This window comes from Tetrapisispora phaffii, chromosome 5 (genome assembly GCF_000236905.1).
Source record: "Tetrapisispora phaffii CBS 4417 chromosome 5, complete genome".
Lineage (NCBI taxonomy): Eukaryota > Fungi > Ascomycota > Saccharomycetes > Saccharomycetales > Saccharomycetaceae > Tetrapisispora > Tetrapisispora phaffii.
Genome location: NC_016524.1, coordinates 20,381 through 40,313, shown reverse-complemented (window position 1 = coordinate 40,313; position 19,933 = coordinate 20,381). Strand labels below are relative to the sequence as shown.

Here is a 19,933-nt window from a genome sequence, read left to right as displayed (position 1 = left end):
CTTTGGTAAAAAATCACATTAAGAATCAAGGACGAATAAATTAGACAATTTTATTCAAAAAGAGTACATATCAAAGACTAAATTAAATAAAATAAGTCATTAATTTGGGATAACATGTCATTAAATCGGAAGATATTAAGGACATTTACAATATCTCAGTAAATAAATAATAGAGCGACTTTGTTTAGTAGCTAAAAGAATAAACAGTTTATATTTTTTTTATCTATCAGTTCATAAATCTTGCTTCAACTTTGTAATTATATTTCAAAATGTTCGTGTATTTAATCAAAAAAAAAGACAAAAATAAATCAAATTTTATAACTCATGAGCTTATTAAATAAATTAGACAGATGAACTGTAGTACCTGCTTTTATTGAATTCATTTTCACAATTCATAACCAATGATATGATCTACTACTCAACCATTAATTAATTGCTTACTTCCTGCATTTTTAAACTTTTTCAATTTGGATGATTCATTAGTAAAGTAAAAGCAGTTAGCGCATGAAGTTCCGATTATGATATCGAATATGAATTATTAAAAAAGATTACCAAGAAAGATAAAGAAAGTTAATTGACTATTTAAGTTCTAAACTATATATATTTTAAAATTGACATCCACAACAACATTTTTCAGCAAAGTTTATATTGTAATTACCATGAAGACATTCAATAAAGTTGCTGACGTTATTCAGTGGCGAAAGAATGAAATTGGCTGTCGTGAAAAGGTTACAATTGGTTTCGTACCAACAATGGGTTGTTTACATCAAGGTCATGCCACTTTAATCAGGAATTCAAAGAAAGAAAATGATTTTACAGTTGTTAGCATTTTTGTCAATCCATCTCAATTTGCACCTGATGAAGATTTAGATCAATATCCAAGGACAATGGAAAACGATGTTAAATTGCTAGAATCATTAGGTGTGGATGCATTATTTGCTCCAACTGCGAAAGAACTCTACCCACAAGGGATTCCATTGGATGTAGAAAAGCAACATGGCCCATTTGTAACTGTTCTAGGCATCAGTGAAATGCTGGAAGGTACAACTAGACCAAACTTTTTTCGTGGTGTCGCCACTGTTGTAATGAAACTTCTAAATATCGTTTCTCCGGATTTCGCTTACTTTGGACAAAAAGATATTCAACAGTTTAAAGTTTTGGACGTCATGGTAAATGAATTATTCATGAACACTAAATTAATATTAGTTCCAATTGTCAGAAATGCTGACGGTCTTGCATTGAGTAGCAGAAACAAATATTTATGTGATGAAACCTTAGAACTTTCGACAAACATATTCAAAGGCCTTAATGACGCATCTGAGAAATTGAAGCTAATCGATTTGGGAGAATCATTGAGTCATAGTAAGATTACTTCTACTGTTTTAGATATCTGGAAGCCTTTAATAGAATCCGGCGATTTCAATGTCGACTACTTATCATTTGCTAAATGGGATACTTTGCAAGAGTTAGAGAACATTACCTCCGAAGATGTCAAAGCAAAGATTGTCATCAGCTGTGCAGTTTATGTTACCGATCGCCATGACAAGAGTACCGTTGTAAGATTGATTGACAATATTATTTGCCAATAAGCACGCTTTACTTAAATGTGATATTTTTTATAAAAATAATAGTTTCACTTTAGCGAAACTTTCCCATCCCACTATTAAGCAAAAACTTTTATAGACCATCTGATAATAATGTGACATGATTATAATATTTCCCAAATCATTTCTTGTGGTTCTTATTTTCATTAATGGTATTATGTCTTGCCTGAGACACTTCGAAATATATTAGCAATTTTTATAAATACAGCAATTTTTCTAACACTTTCCGCAGAATCTCAAGGTCCGTCATAAATATATTTGAAATCTCCGATGCTCTTTATTTTGAATATTGAGAAAAATGAATAAAATATAAAGCACGATTCAGCCTTACATACAAAAATCTAGAATAAACTATATAAATATAGAAGTAATATTTATTCGAGGAGAGATAGTTCATTAGAGAAGAATACTATAATATCATTAATTATTCAGTCGCTAAGCTAACCATTCTGAAACTTTTATATAAAGTTTGCATTTGAGATCCAATAATTAAGTATATGCAGTGCAATAACTTTTATTGAGAATCACGAAACATTTTTGAGATATAATTCATTTATTTATCGCCTATTTTTTTTCTTGGTTACGATACCTTCTGCATATATGCATATATATATGAAATTAATATAACATGAACTTAAAAAATCTACGGTTGGCGACTAGTCCACCTTATCCAATGAATCTTAGGGCACAATTAATAACTTTATGCTGTATTGTGTCCATTATATCATTACTAATTTTATCTATCAGTACTGGTGTTTACTTCACAAACAATTACAAGAGCCTACGAGCTGAACAACTATTCATCGCTGCACAGCTGAAATCTTCACAATTAGATCAATCATTAAATTATCTTTATTATCAAAGTATATGGTTCAGAGATAATGATGTATTAACAGATGCTTTGATTCGTTATTTTTCTGGTAATAAAACAACTGAAAATTGGGTTGAAAGTATAAGTTCCGTTAGTGCATTTCTTACCTCGTCATCAATATTTTCTAGAGCAACAATTTATGATACAAATTTTATGGAAATATACAACGTATCAAATAATGGTACAGGTGCTCATATACCAGATGACATTATAAGACAATTAACACCTTTGTCAAGTGATGAACGATTACCAGCCTCTATTGGAACTATTGGTTTTTTAACTGACCCAGTTCTCAATACATCTAATTATTTGATGTCACTCTCTTTACCGATATTTGGTAACCCTTCCATTATATTATCTGATTCAAGAGTTTATGGCTATGTCACAATTATAACAGGGGCTTCTAGTATTGTTGCGGTTTTTAATGACACGACAGCGTTGGAAAATTCGAATGTTGCTATTATTTCAGCTAAATATCGAAATTCCACTACATACGCAGATGGTTATCATTTTGTATTTCCACCATATGGATCTGATGCAAGCGTGATTGATATATTTTATCCACTATCTAACAATAGTTTTCTTTTTGATGCATTTACGGAAGATACCACTGGGTCAGTTTCTAGTACAACCTTTTTTTACAGTAGTTTAGTTGCTGTTGGTTATTCAACATGTACATTTTCATTAGCAAATTGGGTTGCAGTTGTGTCACAACCTGAATCAGTGTTCACTTCATCGACGGTGAAATTAACTAAAATTATATCTGGAACTGTTGTGGGCATTGCTGCAGTAGTATGTTTTGTCACTTTCATTATGTCCTATTATATAGTGAAGCCTATAATAAAACTAAAACAAGCTACGGAACTCATATCTAGAGGAAGAGGATTGAGGCCGTATTATGAAAATTTAAGCGATAGAACTAGTCAAGATAATACAAGCACGCGTACTACCATAGATCTTTCAGATCTCGATGGCTATACTAATGAGAAAGAGAAAAGCCTTCCAACTTGTACAGAGGACGAGCGTTCCAAATCTTTGTCAAATATAGCTTCCAAATCGATATTCACTACATTAAGAAAAATTTTAGGGTTTTCTTCTCGGTCTGGAATGCTGTCGCCTACGTCTACTAATTTTATTGTTAATAATGATACCAAGACTGTAAGAGTACCAGTCCATTCTACATATATAACAGATGAATTAACAGAGTTGAAAGAAACTTTTAATATAATGGCAGACTCTTTAGATGAACATTCTAATCTGTTAGAAGAAAGAGTAAAGGCTAGAACCAAAGAATTAGAAGCTGCAAAAATAGTAGCAGAAGCTACAAACGAAGCTAAGACTGTCTTCATAGCTAATATTTCCCATGAATTGAGGACACCGCTAAATGGTATTTTGGGTATGACCGCTATCGCCTTAGAAGAAGATGACAATGAGAAGCTTCAAGGTAGTTTAAAATTAATTTACCGATCTGGTGAATTGCTATTGCATATATTGACAGAATTGTTAACTTTTTCTAAAAATGTCTTACAGAAGACAAAGTTAGAAAAGATTCATTTTTGTATTCACGATATTGCCCTCCAAATAAAGTCAATATTCGGTAAAATTGCGAAGGATCAAGGTGTTAACTTTTCAATCTTAATTTCTCCAAATTTGATAAGAACAATGGTATTTTTTGGTGATAGTAATAGAATCATTCAAGTCATTATGAATTTGGTATCAAATGCCTTAAAATTTACGCCAATTGATGGGAATGTTGATGTTAGAATTAAACTGCTCGGGGAATACGATGAGGAAAAAAGCAGTTTAAATAATTATGACAAAGTCTATATAAAAGAGGGTACTAGTTTCACTGGCGACAATGATGCAATTCCAACAGAACCCATATCGGATAAAATATCTTTTGCAGGCGGGTCTTCTTCCATACATGATTATTGCTCAAAAACTGATGAGAATGATAATATCAAGACCGAAATTAAGTCAGATGACTCAACAATTTCAGATTATTCTGAAGAAAACATAATGGGATCATATTATGAGAACAAAAATCCTGGCCAAGAGCTATTAGGTGTACCTATACCCAAGCCCAAAAAATGGGTAATATCAGTGGATGTTGAGGATACTGGGCCAGGTATATCACCAACTCTTCAAAAGTCTGTATTTGAGCCTTTTGTTCAAGGTGATCAAACATTATCTAGACAATACGGTGGGACAGGTCTAGGTTTATCTATATGCAGGCAGCTCGCTTCAATAATGCACGGCACTATGGAATTAGATTCAACAACTGGGTTGGGGAGTAAATTTACCTTTACTGTTCCCTTATTACAGGAGAGAAAAATTATTTTTAGCGAAACCGAGAAAGCTTTTGAAGACGAATTCAACTTCAATAGTAAGAAGAATAGAAAAGTGAACTTTAAAACTGATAAAGTAACTTCACGTGGCATACCATCAAAAGCTGCTGAAAAAAATGATGATGCAAATACGAATGGTCAGACGACCTTAAATGCTGAGGCTAAAAGTAAAACTCTAAAACCAACACATATAACTATTAGCGAAGATAATATCGACCAACATGATTTTAAAGTCCTTATCGTTGAAGATAACATGGTCAATCAAGAAGTTATAAAACGGCTATTAAAGTTAGAGAAAATTAAGACTATTGAATATGCTGTCGATGGCCAAGAAGCTATCGACATCGTCAAAAAGAAAATATCAGAGAAAGATAAATTTGATATAATCTTTATGGATATCCAAATGCCTAATGTTGATGGCCACACAGCAACAAGAGTCATACGTAATGAATTAAATTATCCATATCCGATTGTTGCTTTAACCGCATTTGCAGATGATAGCAATAAAAAAGAATGTGAAAACTCAGGAATGAATGCATTTTTAGCCAAGCCAATTAAAAGATTTGAACTAAAGGAGATTATTAAAGAATTTCAGAATCCACCAAATGATTTATAGAGTATGTATTTATTCAATGGTTATGTAATTGTAGCATTATTATTTTTCAGATTCCCTATTTGCATTAAGAGACACTGAATACACATACATTAAATTAAAAACAATTTTAGCATATTATTAAAATTGAAGCGTATACCTATATATTCTAAATGACATTTGAATGTAAATACAACCAGTGTGGCTGACATGCTAAATTTAGATATAAATGATTTTGTTCATGGATTGCAGGTTTACAATACATATTTCATATTCAATTAAAATAAGACATAAATGATTTAAATGATTTAAATTAAAGTAACAGAATTTACATAAAATACTCTATGTATACATATAGTCGTTTTAATATAAAATATAATATATGAAGAAAACAGTGATATTGTAGAACAAATCGACTATTTTAACTTCTTCTTTGGTCTTAATTGGTTGGTGTGACCACACTTTCTCTTTCTACAGTTAGTAGCTCTTGGTGGTAATCTGGCGTAACATTTACGACAAACAGATTTTTCACAGTTATATTTAGAAGCTAAAGCTTTTAAGGATGGTTCAATGATACCACCACGTAATCTCAAGACTAAGTGTAAAGTGGATTCCTTTTGGATGTTGTAGTCAGATAAGGTTCTACCATCTTCCAATTGCTTACCAGCAAAGATTAATCTTTGTTGGTCAGGTGGAATACCTTCCTTGTCTTGAATCTTTGACTTGACGTTGTCAATAGTGTCAGAAGATTCAACTTCTAAAGTGATGGTCTTACCAGTCAAGGTCTTGACAAAACTGTATTAAAAAAACAAATCTCACGAATAATAAAAAAACATTAGTAATCAGTAAGTTGTAAAAATTGTTAGTAATTATTCTCATTGTAGATGCGAAAGATATCCAATATACCGACAAATAATAATTTGAAGAGTTAGCCAGACGTTGTAACAATCCCTTTCTTTTCATAATCTGTTCATGTCTAAATCAAAAAAGTATTTAGTAATCTTATAATTAAGGTTCAACTTGTCAGTGCGAATGTTACATTTGCATCAGTGATAGCATAGAGATCATTCGTTGACGAACATCTTCATGAACTACACTGCACATGTAACTTAACACACGATTTTCTATTTACCACAAATAAGATAAAAGTTATATTTAAGAGAGTTAAAATATTGAATATTGAACCTCCAAAATGTAACATCCTTTCCATCATCACTTTCTATAGACATGTGTGCATCAATAATTTTATCCACATTTTCTACATTTGAGAGGTCCTGATTAGCTCACAAAATTGAACATTGATATCAAGTTATTGATCCTCATTACGATTAGCTATCTTACTTCCTCCCCAAATTAATTAAGTATTTTCCATCGACTTCAGATATCTGTCATCAGTTTTAAAATATATTTTATATCCACATACATTTGCATCTTTCTTGTTCGGTTCTTCTGGCTTCTCTTAAATTGAATAAAACGATAAATTCAATTGAAAAGCAGAGTTGCTCTTATATATAAAAGTGCATATGCACAATCTATATAAACTACATGTAATATGTATTTTACTAACTGTAGTGAAGAAAAAAACACAACTGAAGTGATTACTATCGAGTGCAACCCAATATGTTAAGTCAATGGAAAAGAAGACGTTAGCCAAATTACACAGAAGCATAGCTTGAAGAGACACACAAAACAAAAAAATTGTTTAATGATACAGAGATAGCCTTTTGATTTTATTCATAATCACTAGAAATGATTGCAGTTCTTCCTAGTGAAGGAAATTAATTCGATAATTCATCATCTAACCACTATAAACCTACAATTTCATAGCGATGAGGTGAAATATTCCACTATGAAAAGTTTCATGGACATTGAAAAGTACAGGCATCTCTTAGCCAATGACAACAAATTCCATCTAAAGACAGCTTCAATGTTCTATCAACCCAGTTGCTCTTTCCTCACTGGGGGAAGGAAACATACATTGCTGGTAATTGGGCAGTTGAACCAGACGGGATCCTCTTCACAGACAGAGAATTAGAAAGAGGTTTACGGGCAGCTCCGTCTAGCAATACGTCGTGATAGGAAGAGCTTTAACCTGGTTGCCCGTGTGGAGGGAAGTACTTCACGTAAAGGACAAGACAATCCTAGGCCGATGCAAGCATTACCAGAGATGCGTGCGAACTGTAATTTGGTAAAAGAGACGCGGTAATTCTTGAACTTGAAAACACCGCAAAAACGTATATTTCATCTTTTTTGTTTTGAGTAAAAAATCGTATGTTTTTTAATCTATAATGTCTGGGTGTATGTAATGGGTAATAATGTCTGGGTGTTGTGCAGTCCTGTTATGTGTCCGGGTCAGAGGTTTTGTTTTCATTTTCATTTTTTTCTTCAATTTTTCATTTCTTAAAAATCCACACAATAAATAATAATAACATAAAAGTAAAATAGCCTTAAATACAATTATACTAATATGTAAATGTTTGGTATTAAGATAAGCTGAAATTCATTTTACATTATTCTGTGTTTACCGTTAGTCGTTTACATCAAGCATCAGGTAATTACAGTCATCAGACGGGAAAAGCTTCATTTTGTTTCAGATTTATAATTAAATCTCGGTAATTTCGAATAAAGGCAATTCATATTAATATCCATCCAATAGTTTTTGCTTTTATTTTACCTTTATCACACAATGGCTACAGGGTATGATTTATTCAAACTTTCGTCATACTATAATATTCCTACCTCAGAGCTTCTGTCCTTGAATGAAAATATTTTGGAACAATTGAAATCAAAAGTGGACGGAGACAAGATTGTTCTGCGACATGATGAGAATGCAGATAATGATTCTACCGATTTGCAGACATTACATGAACAATTGAATAATATAACTCTTAAGTATAATAGAGTTACAAATGAGAAGACACAATTGGCCGACAAAATATCTGAATTGGAAGTTAAGTTAGAACAAGAGAAGTGTAACAACCTGCATACAAAGTTGGAGTTGGAAAAAATGTCAATTACTTATAATAGTTTGGAATCAAAAAATAGAGAATTGGAAAGTGATCTATCGGCTATGAATGATAATGAAAACACATTGCATGATGAGGAACAATATAAAAACCAGTGTTTGAACAGAGAAGTAATTAATTTGAAAAATGATATATTAATTTTAGAAACTAAGTATGACAAATTATTGAAAGGATACAATGATACAAAAGATAATTTAAAAGAGAAAATATCTGAATTATTAGCTTTGGATACTTCTTTTAAATCCGAGACAAAATTAAAGGATGAGATAATAGAGGAAAAAGATTATCTAATAGCGAATCTAACTAATGAAATTGAATCTTTGAAAAATAGGGAAATAAATGAACATTCTAGTGATATTAACATAGAATATGGTAAAAATAGTTCAATAATAGTCGATAAACAGGAATATCAGAGGTTACTAAATGAGGCATTAATTAATAACGAGAAAATTGACGAGTACGATTTGAAGGTAGCAAGATTAACAGCTACGGTTAATGAATTTCAATCAAAAACTGGAATCAACTTTGTATCCACAGACGACTTTTGTGATTTTATTATCTTAAAAAAAGAAATACAAAAATTAGAAGGACAGAGAGACTTATTGCAAGAAAAATTGGAATATTTAATTCATGAATTAGAGAATCATGCTCCAGAACTAAATAATCAATACGATAAAATCAACGAATTGGAACTGTTGCTTTCGAAAGAAAAAAATACCTCTGAACATTTCAAAACAACTATTAAAGAAATAGAAAATGAGAAGAAAAATATTATTAGTAGACTAAAACTTTCTGATGATAAAATAGAAACATTAAGAGAAGAAAATAATGATTTAACCAACCAAATACAATTCATGTTAATAAGCAATAGTATTCAGAATGACAAATACGGAGAATTGACTGAGAATGAGATAAAATTCATAAAAGCCTTGAGAGAAAAGGGCACTGAAACTAGCTTTAACGAGTTGTATAATTCACAAGATATTATATCTGATAGATTAATACGGTTTGAAAGTGTGATTTCTTTACAGCAAAAAAATATGGAATTGATAAAAACTCTTCGTTTGATTACAAAAAAATTAGATAACCAAGAACATGAATTAAGAGCCAAATGGGAAGCAGAGAATGATGATGTACTAAATGAGGCCAAGGAAGAAATATTAAAAGTTGTATCGGAGAGTGATAAATTAAAGGAAAAAATAAGTGAATTACAACAACAACTGAATGCCAATCGTCCAGTTTCTCATGAAAAAAATGGACATGAGTCAGTACTGGCTGAAAATAAATTGTATACTGAAGGTGATAGACTAATACTAGATGAATTGAAAAATAACATTCCTGAATTCACAAAGCAAGCTTCAAATATTATTTCAATGAACTTTGATCAGTTAACATCATTATACAACAAGAATTTAGAATTGACTGCTGATAGATTAAAGGCATACCAATCAAGGGATATTACACAAAAAAAATTAGATTTACTACAAGATAAGTATGATTATTTATCTATTAGTAATGAAAAATTGAAGGAACATATGGAAGTCATCAAAGATACTATCAGAAGAAAGGACGAGACATTAAATTCAACTATAGCTAATCATGTGGATTGTAAAGCCTCATTGCTTTCTGTAACAAACGATATGAACTCTTTAATGACTAAGTATGATGAACTAAAATATTTAAAAGATCAACAAAGTAGGATCACAAATGAACTAAAAATGGAAAGAGAACAATTAAAGATGGAACTTCTAAACATTAAAACAGTCCAAATTCAATCTGATTTAGAAAGCGCTGAATATAAAGCTAGTGTTGCTTCCAAAATTAATGATTTAGAAATTACCAATTCAAATCTTTCCAAGGACTTAAGAACAAAGGAACAAGAACTTCAAGACTTCATTAGTACAAAAAATAGGGAATTAGATTGGTATCAGAAAAAGTTTGATATATTTTCAACAATGCTGAAAAGAGTAGCAGAAGGCAATGATAACAATGATGATATCCCTGTTAAAACTGAGAATATAAATTCTAGTGATTCCTTTGTTTTGGATAACTTTTCTGAGCAAGTAGAAGGTGATGATACAAGTTCGAAAGAAAGAAGTCCATCGTGTAATAATATTTCCGTGTTTAGAGTGAAAGACCCAATGAAGCCTCTATCTAATAACAATACAGATAATGTTACTTCAAGTAATATAAATTTCAAAACTTCTAGTGATCTAAATAATGACTTTGAATTACTTTTCAATGAATATAAAGTAATCGAGAAAGAATTGGAAAAGGCCAAAAATGAAATCATGAGAACTTCTGGTGACGCTCAAGAATTAGAGAAATTATCCGAGTTGTTATTATCACGAGACCAAGAACATTCTTCTTTAATGAAGTCGAATAGACAGCTACAGGAAAAATTAAATGATTCAGAGAAACATATTGAACAAATGGATATGGAAATCAAAAAATTGAATGACTCAATATTAGAATACCAGAAGAATACTCTAAATATTACGTCAGAAATAACTTTATTACGCAATCGTTGTAAAGAACTTGAAAACAAACTTAAAGAAGCATCTCTCCAAAGTGATTTTAAGGAAAAGTATGAGATGAAGTCAAAAGAAAATGATGAAAATATAGATAGATTCAATAGGCTTAAAAAACAAGCCAATGCAAGATTGCATAGTTCAAAGGAAGAACAAAATGCATTGAACGAACAAATTTCTTCATTGAAAAAAGACTTAGCCGAAGTTCAATCAAAGCTTGAGGTACAGTCAAAAACTGTACAAGAATTGGAAACACAGATAAAATCTACAGAAGCAGATTCTAGGTCAAGATCTACAAGCATTCCAAAAAGTCAAAATCAATCCTTAGATAAACAGGATACAAAACTTATTACTGATGAAGACTCAAATGTTATCCCACAGAGTACACAAGAAGAAGATATAAAAATTAAAGACGTTAAAACCCTTGATTCAGAGGTTTCTGGCTCTGGTGTTAACTTAAAAAACAATGCTCCAGAAGAGAAAATAATCCCAGTAATTTCTAATGAACATATATGTACTATGGAAAGCCATACTATCAATAACAATCCAGTTAAGGAATCTGTAGATATGCTGTCAAATGAAGAATCACCTAGTAAAATGGAGAGTGATACCACGACAACAAAACCCTCATTTTTACCTAATCAAAATTTAACACAGCCCTCAGTGACTTCATCCTTCACATTCTCACCTTTAGCGATGGAAAACCCTTTCACATCACCTAATAACGCTAAAACCCCGACTTCTTCATTTGGTATGAAACCTGCCTTTTCTTTTGGATCAAATCCATTTACATCTAATACTAATTCCTTAGGTACTAAAATGTCAACGCCTGATAGCAATTCAACTGGTGGTTTGTTTTCTCAAAAAAATGATGAAAGTAAAGATACTGCTTCGCAAGAATCATCTGCCATAGATACAAACGCTGGCAAACGTAATTCTGAGTCAGAAGATAACTCTAGTGAAACTAAGAAAACAAAATTTTAAGGATTTCGGTTGTTTCATCGATAAATTCATTCAAAATAATTGAATAGTTGAATATATATCTATTTACTGTAATATTTTTATATTTGTGCATATTTTAATAATTAATATTATTTTAGATAACGACGCGTTTATGAATACTTATTTGAATCATATTTTACCTAATTGATATAAAATATACAAATATAAACATCAATATAATTATTTTGAGGTAACGTACAATATCGTTTTGAGTTAGTATATATATATTCATTGACATCTCTTTAATCATTTGTATACACAACTCTACAGCGAATGAGTGATCCAAGAGATATAACTAAACATGACCCATTTAATAGCCTGTCCTCCGATGAGGATGAGAAAAAGAAATTGAAGAACAGTTACTTGAACTTGAGGCTCAACGCAATGACTTGATGAAAAGATTAAAAGCTAAGAAAGAAGATCAGAAGAAGCTAGATCCAAATTTTACTGATATTCAAATTCAAAGATCACCTGAAAAGAAAAAAAGTAATCCGAATACAACTGTTAATCCAATCCCATTGAAGCGATTAGTCGAAGATGTAAATCCAAATGAAGCTAAGGTAGTCTCAAATGCCAACCTACCGGCCAATACAACATCATATTTTATGCAAAATTTTTTGAAGGCTAAGAAAGAAGAAACGAAACAAGTAAAAGAGTATCAACAAAAAATGAGTTCGAGAGTACATAGTTTTGCTGGAGCTAACCTTTCAAAAAAATATCAATCAATCATTGTCGAAGAACTTGAAGAATACTCTCGTTTTAACATTTCAAAGCGTTATTTACCTAAGGAAGAAGTTAGTAAATGTCTGCATAACATCAAAATCCTTAGACTAAATAAATTATTCGCTAAAATACGACCACCTAAATTCTCCGAACCTGATTATGCCAACTGGGCTGTTACTGGAATCATATGCTCCAAGGAAGATATAAAACTTACATCATCAAAAACGCCAGTAAAATTTTTTAAATTTACTATAACAAATTTTCAACATACTTTGGATATCTTTATTTTTGGTGCAGCTGGTGTGGAGAAATATTATAACCTAAGGGTTGGAGATATTATTTTTATACTAAATCCTGAAGTTCTACCGTGGAGACCAGAATTCAAAGGAAATTCAATTAAATCTTTTAATTTAAGAATTTCCCATAAATTCGATTGTATTTTAGAAATTGCTAGGAGTAAAGATATAGCTTGGTGCCAGCAGATTAACAGAAAAACAGGAGCAAAATGTAACACGCCCATAAATAAGTCAAAACAGGATGTTTGTGATTATCACAAAGAGATGCAATTTAGAAGTGCCAATGCAAAACGTGTGGAACTAAGTGGCACCTATGCTTTAGGCGCACCAACACAAATTGATTCAAGACCAGCGTTATACAGAAGTAAGAATACTTCGAACCTGAAGCCGGGAAACAATTTTAATATTGTAGCTGATAGAAGATACATGAAAAAAAAAGAAAATGATCCAATAAATTCAAAGAGGCATCATTTCAGTTCCTCGAATTCTGCCAAGGCATTTTTTGATGAGGATTTCCAGAACCCTGATATGCTTGTCAATTTGGAGAATAAGAGGAGGAAAATAAAGGACGATAAAAGAGACGTTATGCTTCAGAGAGCTCTTCGAGAATCTGTTGGTAATTCTAAATTGTTACTGAAAGATAAATCGAATCAAGAAATCCAGAGTATGAGAAATACTACCGATGCGACTTTACAAAATGGGTTTATTCAAAAACTAGGGTTCGACCCTACCGGCGGTCAAATAAAAGTAGTTCTTGAGAAATCTGCTGATAAGAGCACTCAAAGTAAACTTCAAAAACAGAAAAGCAATGCCATGGAAAATTTGGTTACTTTTAAAAAATCCTCCGTCAATTTAAAACCTTCTAGGGAGGTATTATTGGAGAAATTGCACCACAGAGAACAAAGTTTTGCGCAATATAAGAAAAGTATCATTGCTGCAGAAAATAGAGATAGAAAAAGTGCATCTACTAAAAATGATACTGATAGTGATGATCTAGAAATCATATAGACACGCATTTAAATACATATGCATATATACGACATTTAATGAATGAACATGACCTTTCCGATGCATTATTTCTCTGTGCATGGTATCTCATTATCATCTAATATAGACACCAGTCGTATTATATGGCACTTGAAGTTTAAGCGCGACAAGTTATCGCATAAAATTGTAACATTGAAAAATCCACGATGTTTAAAAAACAATCACTTGAGTATGCATAACTACTAATGTGAACTGTTTATGAAAGAGATGAGTTACAATTTGCAAATACATCTACGAACGTATATTGAGTTTCCAATATTTTGATGACAAAGAACGCCCGTACAATGAGTTTAGATACCAATTTGTAAGTACACACTATGATTTTTGCATTGACTACGTCTACATTGCTGATTCTAATTTTACTAACAACCGACTTGTCATGTTTTACTAGAAAGCTAAATATACCATTTGAAACATCGAAGCAAGCCAGCATTGCTGCCCAAGTTTTGAAGCCTGATCCGCAATTGAGACCCGAAGAATTCAAAGTGGATTACAGTTCTCAAGGTTCGGACTTGGTCGTGAACTTCCAAAGCGTCGATGACAGAGTCTTGCGTGTTGGTGTCAGCAATGTCATTGATAGCATTAAAACAATCATTGAGACCATTGATGAACTACAAGATTTCTAATTCGCTTCAAAAGCGAGCGAGCAAGAGAGCGCTCTCTTCCTCCACACCTTATTCGCATAACTCACATCCAAACACAGATATATAACATTTCACAATACATAAATTAAGTGACAAGTGCAACTGACCCTCAAACATTATACACCATACCATTCATATTTAAACATAATCCAAAGCCAGCTCTTTGAAATTCTAGAATCTCACAGAGAGTTCCTAAAAACCAAAAAAAACCATCAACGGAAACTCAATTCTACTGCATCACAGCTCCATCAACCTTGGTTTGTTTTAAGCAATTGTTATCATCACCATCAGCATCACTAAACCTTGCTTATATTGAAACTTTATAAAATTTTAAGCTTTAAACTTTACATATTAGAGGCATCAGCTACTATTAGACACTATATGTACACGCTGTGTATTCTTATGTATGACGTTGAAAGTGACAACCGTGCAAAAACTTCTGAAAAAGTAGGACGTTTCTCAGTGCGTTTCTGTGGCGTTGTTGCATATTTTTGATCAAATGTTTTCGTACTCTCTGTCCCTTTCTCTCTCTCTCTCTCGCTGTTTCGCCATTAAACGTAAAAAACATTTAAATTTATTATCATTATTTTATTTTTATTCTTTTTTTTCATTCAATTAAATTAGTATATACATACACTTCATATTGTGATTAATTTGATATACAAAAATTATATAACAAACGAATTATGTATTAACCAGTACAAAATTTGACATTTTGCATTCTTTGTGAGAACAGAAAGGGCGAAATCTACAAGCAGAAATATCGAATATCGGAACCTAGTCAGTGTTGCCACTTTCTTATTCGATTTCTTCACAAGCAAAATAAACTACACGTCGTTGCTGAACCAAAATTACATAATAACTGGAAATATTTCCTGAAGGTTTGGACTTTGTTGAAGTACTATTGGTGATAACAACTTCATAAAAATATAAAGGAGAACGACGAGGTTACAGTAAAAACATAATTTTTTAAGTGACCGGTTTTTTTGGGCGTGCATATATATACTAAGAGTACTTGTGTGGATTTTATGTTTGAGGTTTTTATTTAGGAAAGGAAACAACAGCAATATATACATATCTACACGCACACACATTCTCCGATAATTTGATGACCCTTCACTTGCATAACACCATAGATTTAAATTTTCAGACAGGTCATTCTACTCATCTTCTAGTTGCAAAAAATTACAATACAGATAAAGCAATGATGCAAAACAATACAAGTGTCGAACACGACAATGTTGGTCAAAAGAGACATGGTTCGAATTCATATAAATATTTACAACCAGGGATAGTAAAAAGACGGTTGGCAGGAAATAACAATGGAGACATTCACATACAGGAATCGAGTTCAAACTTTGATCCTAAATATTCCTCTTTCGCATATTCAAGAAAAGATCCAATCAACTTGACAACAGTGGATGCTCCGTTCATCGATCTCCGTCCCTACGTAACAGAGAACACTCCAATTGCATCTCCTAAACGTAATGCTATTAAAAAACATCAAAATAATATAGCAGTCACGCCACAACAATCATTGGTAGGTAATGATATCGCCACGCTTTTGTCAATGGATCAAAAAGTTCTTTCAAATCCAGAGATTTTGAAAGCTACTGAACCGATTATAGATGACTCCATGATTAATAACATCAGTCTTAAAAATTCACTATCAAGGGAAAGGAGTCTAAATCCAGGTGTTAATAATATCGAAGACATTTTTAAAATTGCTGCATCCAATTTCCCAAGTCCGGAAAATGAAACTATGATAATGAATAATATTAATATAAACTCAACTACTAAAAACGGTATGGCGCAGAATAAAATATATTCCAACGAAAGCATCAATAAATTAAACAGAAAATACAATGAGGAACTGTTACCGTACAGCATTATAGATAATAGTTCAGAAAATCAAAAGTCATTAAATATAAATAATAATGATTATCGTGGAAATGGAAGTGATAGTGGGCAAATAAACAATTTCGATTATAATACTGATAATAATGAGACTATTGATAATGATAACGGTAACAATAATCATAGTAATGATAGCAATATGAGAAATAATGTCAATAATAGTAGTACCGGAACTCATAATGATGGAAATGGATCAGGAAATAATAATAATAACAACATTAATAATAATAGTAGTAGTGATGAAAACAATAACAACAACCCAGAAGAAAACAATAATAGTAATGGCAACAATAATGAAATACCATCTGTTTCAGTGCCGTTAAGGAAATCAAGTCAGGTACTTGTACAAAAATTACAGGATATTTATAAGACTATCGTCAAACAGGAAATTGAGCTGCAAGAAAGATGTGGACGATTAACCAATTCTCAAACAACTGAACTAAAAAACTTATGGACAATATATAGAGTGAATTCAGAGTTAGTTGACAATTATATCACATTTATTACTACCGCAATCCATCCAACACAGCCTGAGAGTGATCAACAAATAGGGAAAGAAATCATAGAAATATACAAGATTGAACGAAGACTATGGGTGTATGGTACAATTACGTTTCTCGATTTGCTGAAAAACTTTTCTAATTTTATGGACCCGGAAGTCTGTTGCCAATTTATATTCCATGTTTTTATTTCAATATCGAATATGTTAGCAGACATTCCTCAAAAATATAGAGTATCTTGGTACCAAAAATTAGGTGATTTATCTCGTATGGCTATTGCATTATATCCATCCAACTTTATTGATTGGAAATTAAGTGCTGAACGTTGGTACATGGCTGCAATGGAATTTACTTATGGCCATGGTAAACTATATTATCATATGTCGACAGTGCAGCAAAACACGTTGGAAGCCTTTGTAAACTTAGGAAAAAGTTTATTCTGTAAAAATACATTTGTACCTTCACAACAATACCTGCAATTGGTTATTGGAAATATTTATCAGAGAGCTTATGCAGACAGCAACAATTCAAATAATGGTAGAAATGACCAACTGCTGGTTGACTATATTAAACATTGTGAAGTTACACTTCTACCAAATTTTAAGGAGTCACAAGAACTACAACAAGTTGTTTTAATGTATTTTATAGATAAATTTGGTGTTGATTACAATAATAGCAGTAATAATATGTTCATATCAAGGAAAATGTTTGTTCAAAATAATGACCAGTTTAAATGTTTCTATCGCTATTCAGCTGCTTTTGCAGAATCACAAATTTTACAAATTGTTGGTTATGGTAACCTAAAGTCACCATTTTCTTTATTATTTGAATTACCAAAGTATCTAAAAGATCGCAAAGAGAAAAAGGAAAAAAGAAAACCAAAGACCATGTTGATATTGAAGATAACTCAGCCACGACTTTATCATCGATGGGTGGGGACGACACTTCCAACTATGCCCAATAATAATGTATTTTTGACAGCTGAAGAATTTTTTGAGAATATTGATACAATAAATTATCCTTCTTTTATGCCAAATAGCGTCGACATCTGGAATCATTCTTTACAATATGCTAACCATGTTTCAATAAAATGCAGTATGATCGTCTGGAAGAAATTTTTACATGCCCCATTTATGATAGCATTACCACACACGTTACCTTGGTGTTACTTTATAATATCAATCGTTCTACAGTTAGATAAACATAAAAATGTAGCAATGAACGAATTTTGGGTTGAGTTTGTAAGAAGAATATTCCCATGGAATTCTATTGTCAAATTTTTAAATGTTCTATTGGCATATATGGTTGATAATTGTTGGGAGCAATCAATTCTCAATGAGTTGTGTCCATTTTATAATAGTATGTCACTTGATGAGTTATTAACCTATTTCAATGAAAACGAAGAACTCCCAGAAGTATGGAAATGCAGAGGCTCCCTATGGTTTGATACTATTATGGAAAAATCTAATTTGAATAAAGATAAAAATCCCGAAGTTATTAATGGAAGTGATTTCAACATCAATGATTATAAGGGCAATGGTGTTAAAGATTATAAATTCTTTGACTTCCCTATAGATGGTACCGATTTTGATGAATCTGATGAAATTGGTGAACGTTTCTGGAAAAGAGCCGCTAGAGTTATATTCTTATTTAAGAAGTTAGCAGAAAGTTATACAGGCCTAGGTGGTTTGATTCTTAGTTATGAGGCTCCTGTTTTCAATAGGAGAAAAGATGAATATAAAGTAAATACAGTTTGTCAAGAACTACTTGAATTTTCTTTTAAGCTTAATGCAAGCAGTGATGGCGTCATGTTAGATGATATTATTGAAAGTTTCGAGACTCCTGATGAGGTGAATTATGACACCCATAAAACCCCTATGTTAAGTATGGTTGACGGAGATAGCATTTTTGATTATGTTGGTTATAAGAGAGTTTGTCCAAATTTCTATTCGTTCGATAAAAATGGTGATTTCATATCAACTTCCTTTTTCAATTCATGGAGCATAAAGAATTTAACAAACGAGTTGTCTCGTAATACTTGTTCTAGTATCACAGACGATGCAATTTCCTCAGGTTCTGGTAATGATTCGGCGGCCGCTTCAACTAACAACGATCCAATGAATGAATTGTTAGTGTTTAATGAATGTTTCGATCCAAAATATAAAACTTTAGAAGAATTCTGGTCCCAAGAGATATATCCTGATTCACAAACCAATATATCACTGCAGGGCAAAACTTATTTTATCCTGGATGCTACTTCTTGGTTGAGACATTTTGCACATATCTACAAGATTGCAACTAGTAAAATATTAAAATTTGCTATTTGCTTAACTACTTTCCAAGAATTAAGATATCTAAGAAAATCTAAGGATCACAATGTTGTGGAAGCTGCCACTAGGGCAATCATCACTTTAAGGCAATTGTATCATGAAAATAATTTATTACCATTGAGATTTACAGGTAATGTTGCCACTCACATTGAGGAACACTTAGAATTTGAAGAACAAATTACATGGAGATCTCATGTTGACGAATTTGTTATCGAAGCCGTTCTAAAAGCTGAAGAGAAGAGAACGGATAGACTGAACGATATAAACATGGATACCGATGAGAAAGAGAAAAGCATATTCGGTATTATTTTGGTAACTGATGATATTACAATGAAAAATAAAGCAATGGACAGAAAGATCAAAACTTTCAGTACGAGATTTATCTTCTCTATGGCTAATTATATTAGAACGATGGAAGAAGGTCATAATAAACTAGCTATTAATTAATCAATGTATAAATACATTTAAATCATAATAAATGATAACTTTAATTTATTCATAA

The 19,933-nt window shown here is 31.8% G+C and overlaps 7 protein-coding genes across 7 annotated transcripts; 6 read left to right on the top strand and 1 right to left on the bottom strand.

Annotated features, from left to right (window-relative positions):
• Positions 1-659: 659 nt before the first annotated feature.
• Positions 660-1,589, top strand: PAN6 (pantoate--beta-alanine ligase PAN6; the record flags this gene model as incomplete). The annotated part of the gene is made up of 1 exon (XM_003685508.1): positions 660-1,589. One exon carries the CDS (start codon positions 660-662, stop codon positions 1,587-1,589), a length of 930 nt encoding a protein of 309 aa, XP_003685556.1.
• A 643-nt stretch (positions 1,590-2,232) lies between these two features.
• On the top strand, positions 2,233-5,439 carry TPHA0E00250 (uncharacterized protein; the record flags this gene model as incomplete). The annotated part of the gene is made up of 1 exon (XM_003685507.1): positions 2,233-5,439. The coding sequence occupies one exon, from the start codon at positions 2,233-2,235 to the stop codon at positions 5,437-5,439; it is 3,207 nt and encodes a 1,068-aa protein (XP_003685555.1).
• Positions 5,440-5,831: 392 nt separating this feature from the next.
• RPL40A (ubiquitin-60S ribosomal protein L40 fusion protein) lies at positions 5,832-6,846 on the bottom strand (the record flags this gene model as incomplete). Its single annotated transcript, XM_003685506.1, has 2 exons — positions 5,832-6,210; positions 6,839-6,846. 2 exons carry the CDS (start codon positions 6,844-6,846, stop codon positions 5,832-5,834), a joined length of 387 nt encoding a protein of 128 aa, XP_003685554.1.
• A 1,255-nt stretch (positions 6,847-8,101) lies between these two features.
• MLP2 (Mlp2p) lies at positions 8,102-11,956 on the top strand (the record flags this gene model as incomplete). Its single annotated transcript, XM_003685505.1, has 1 exon — positions 8,102-11,956. One exon carries the CDS (start codon positions 8,102-8,104, stop codon positions 11,954-11,956), a length of 3,855 nt encoding a protein of 1,284 aa, XP_003685553.1.
• A 410-nt stretch (positions 11,957-12,366) lies between these two features.
• MCM10 (Mcm10p) lies at positions 12,367-14,001 on the top strand (the record flags this gene model as incomplete). Its single annotated transcript, XM_003685504.1, has 1 exon — positions 12,367-14,001. One exon carries the CDS (start codon positions 12,367-12,369, stop codon positions 13,999-14,001), a length of 1,635 nt encoding a protein of 544 aa, XP_003685552.1.
• A 185-nt stretch (positions 14,002-14,186) lies between these two features.
• PCC1 (chromatin DNA-binding EKC/KEOPS complex subunit PCC1) lies at positions 14,187-14,666 on the top strand (the record flags this gene model as incomplete). Its single annotated transcript, XM_003685503.1, has 2 exons — positions 14,187-14,209; positions 14,432-14,666. The coding sequence occupies 2 exons, from the start codon at positions 14,187-14,189 to the stop codon at positions 14,664-14,666; spliced, it is 258 nt and encodes an 85-aa protein (XP_003685551.1).
• Positions 14,667-15,792: 1,126 nt separating this feature from the next.
• On the top strand, positions 15,793-19,878 carry TPHA0E00190 (uncharacterized protein; the record flags this gene model as incomplete). Its single annotated transcript, XM_003685502.1, has 1 exon — positions 15,793-19,878. The coding sequence occupies one exon, from the start codon at positions 15,793-15,795 to the stop codon at positions 19,876-19,878; it is 4,086 nt and encodes a 1,361-aa protein (XP_003685550.1).
• Positions 19,879-19,933: the final 55 nt, after the last annotated feature.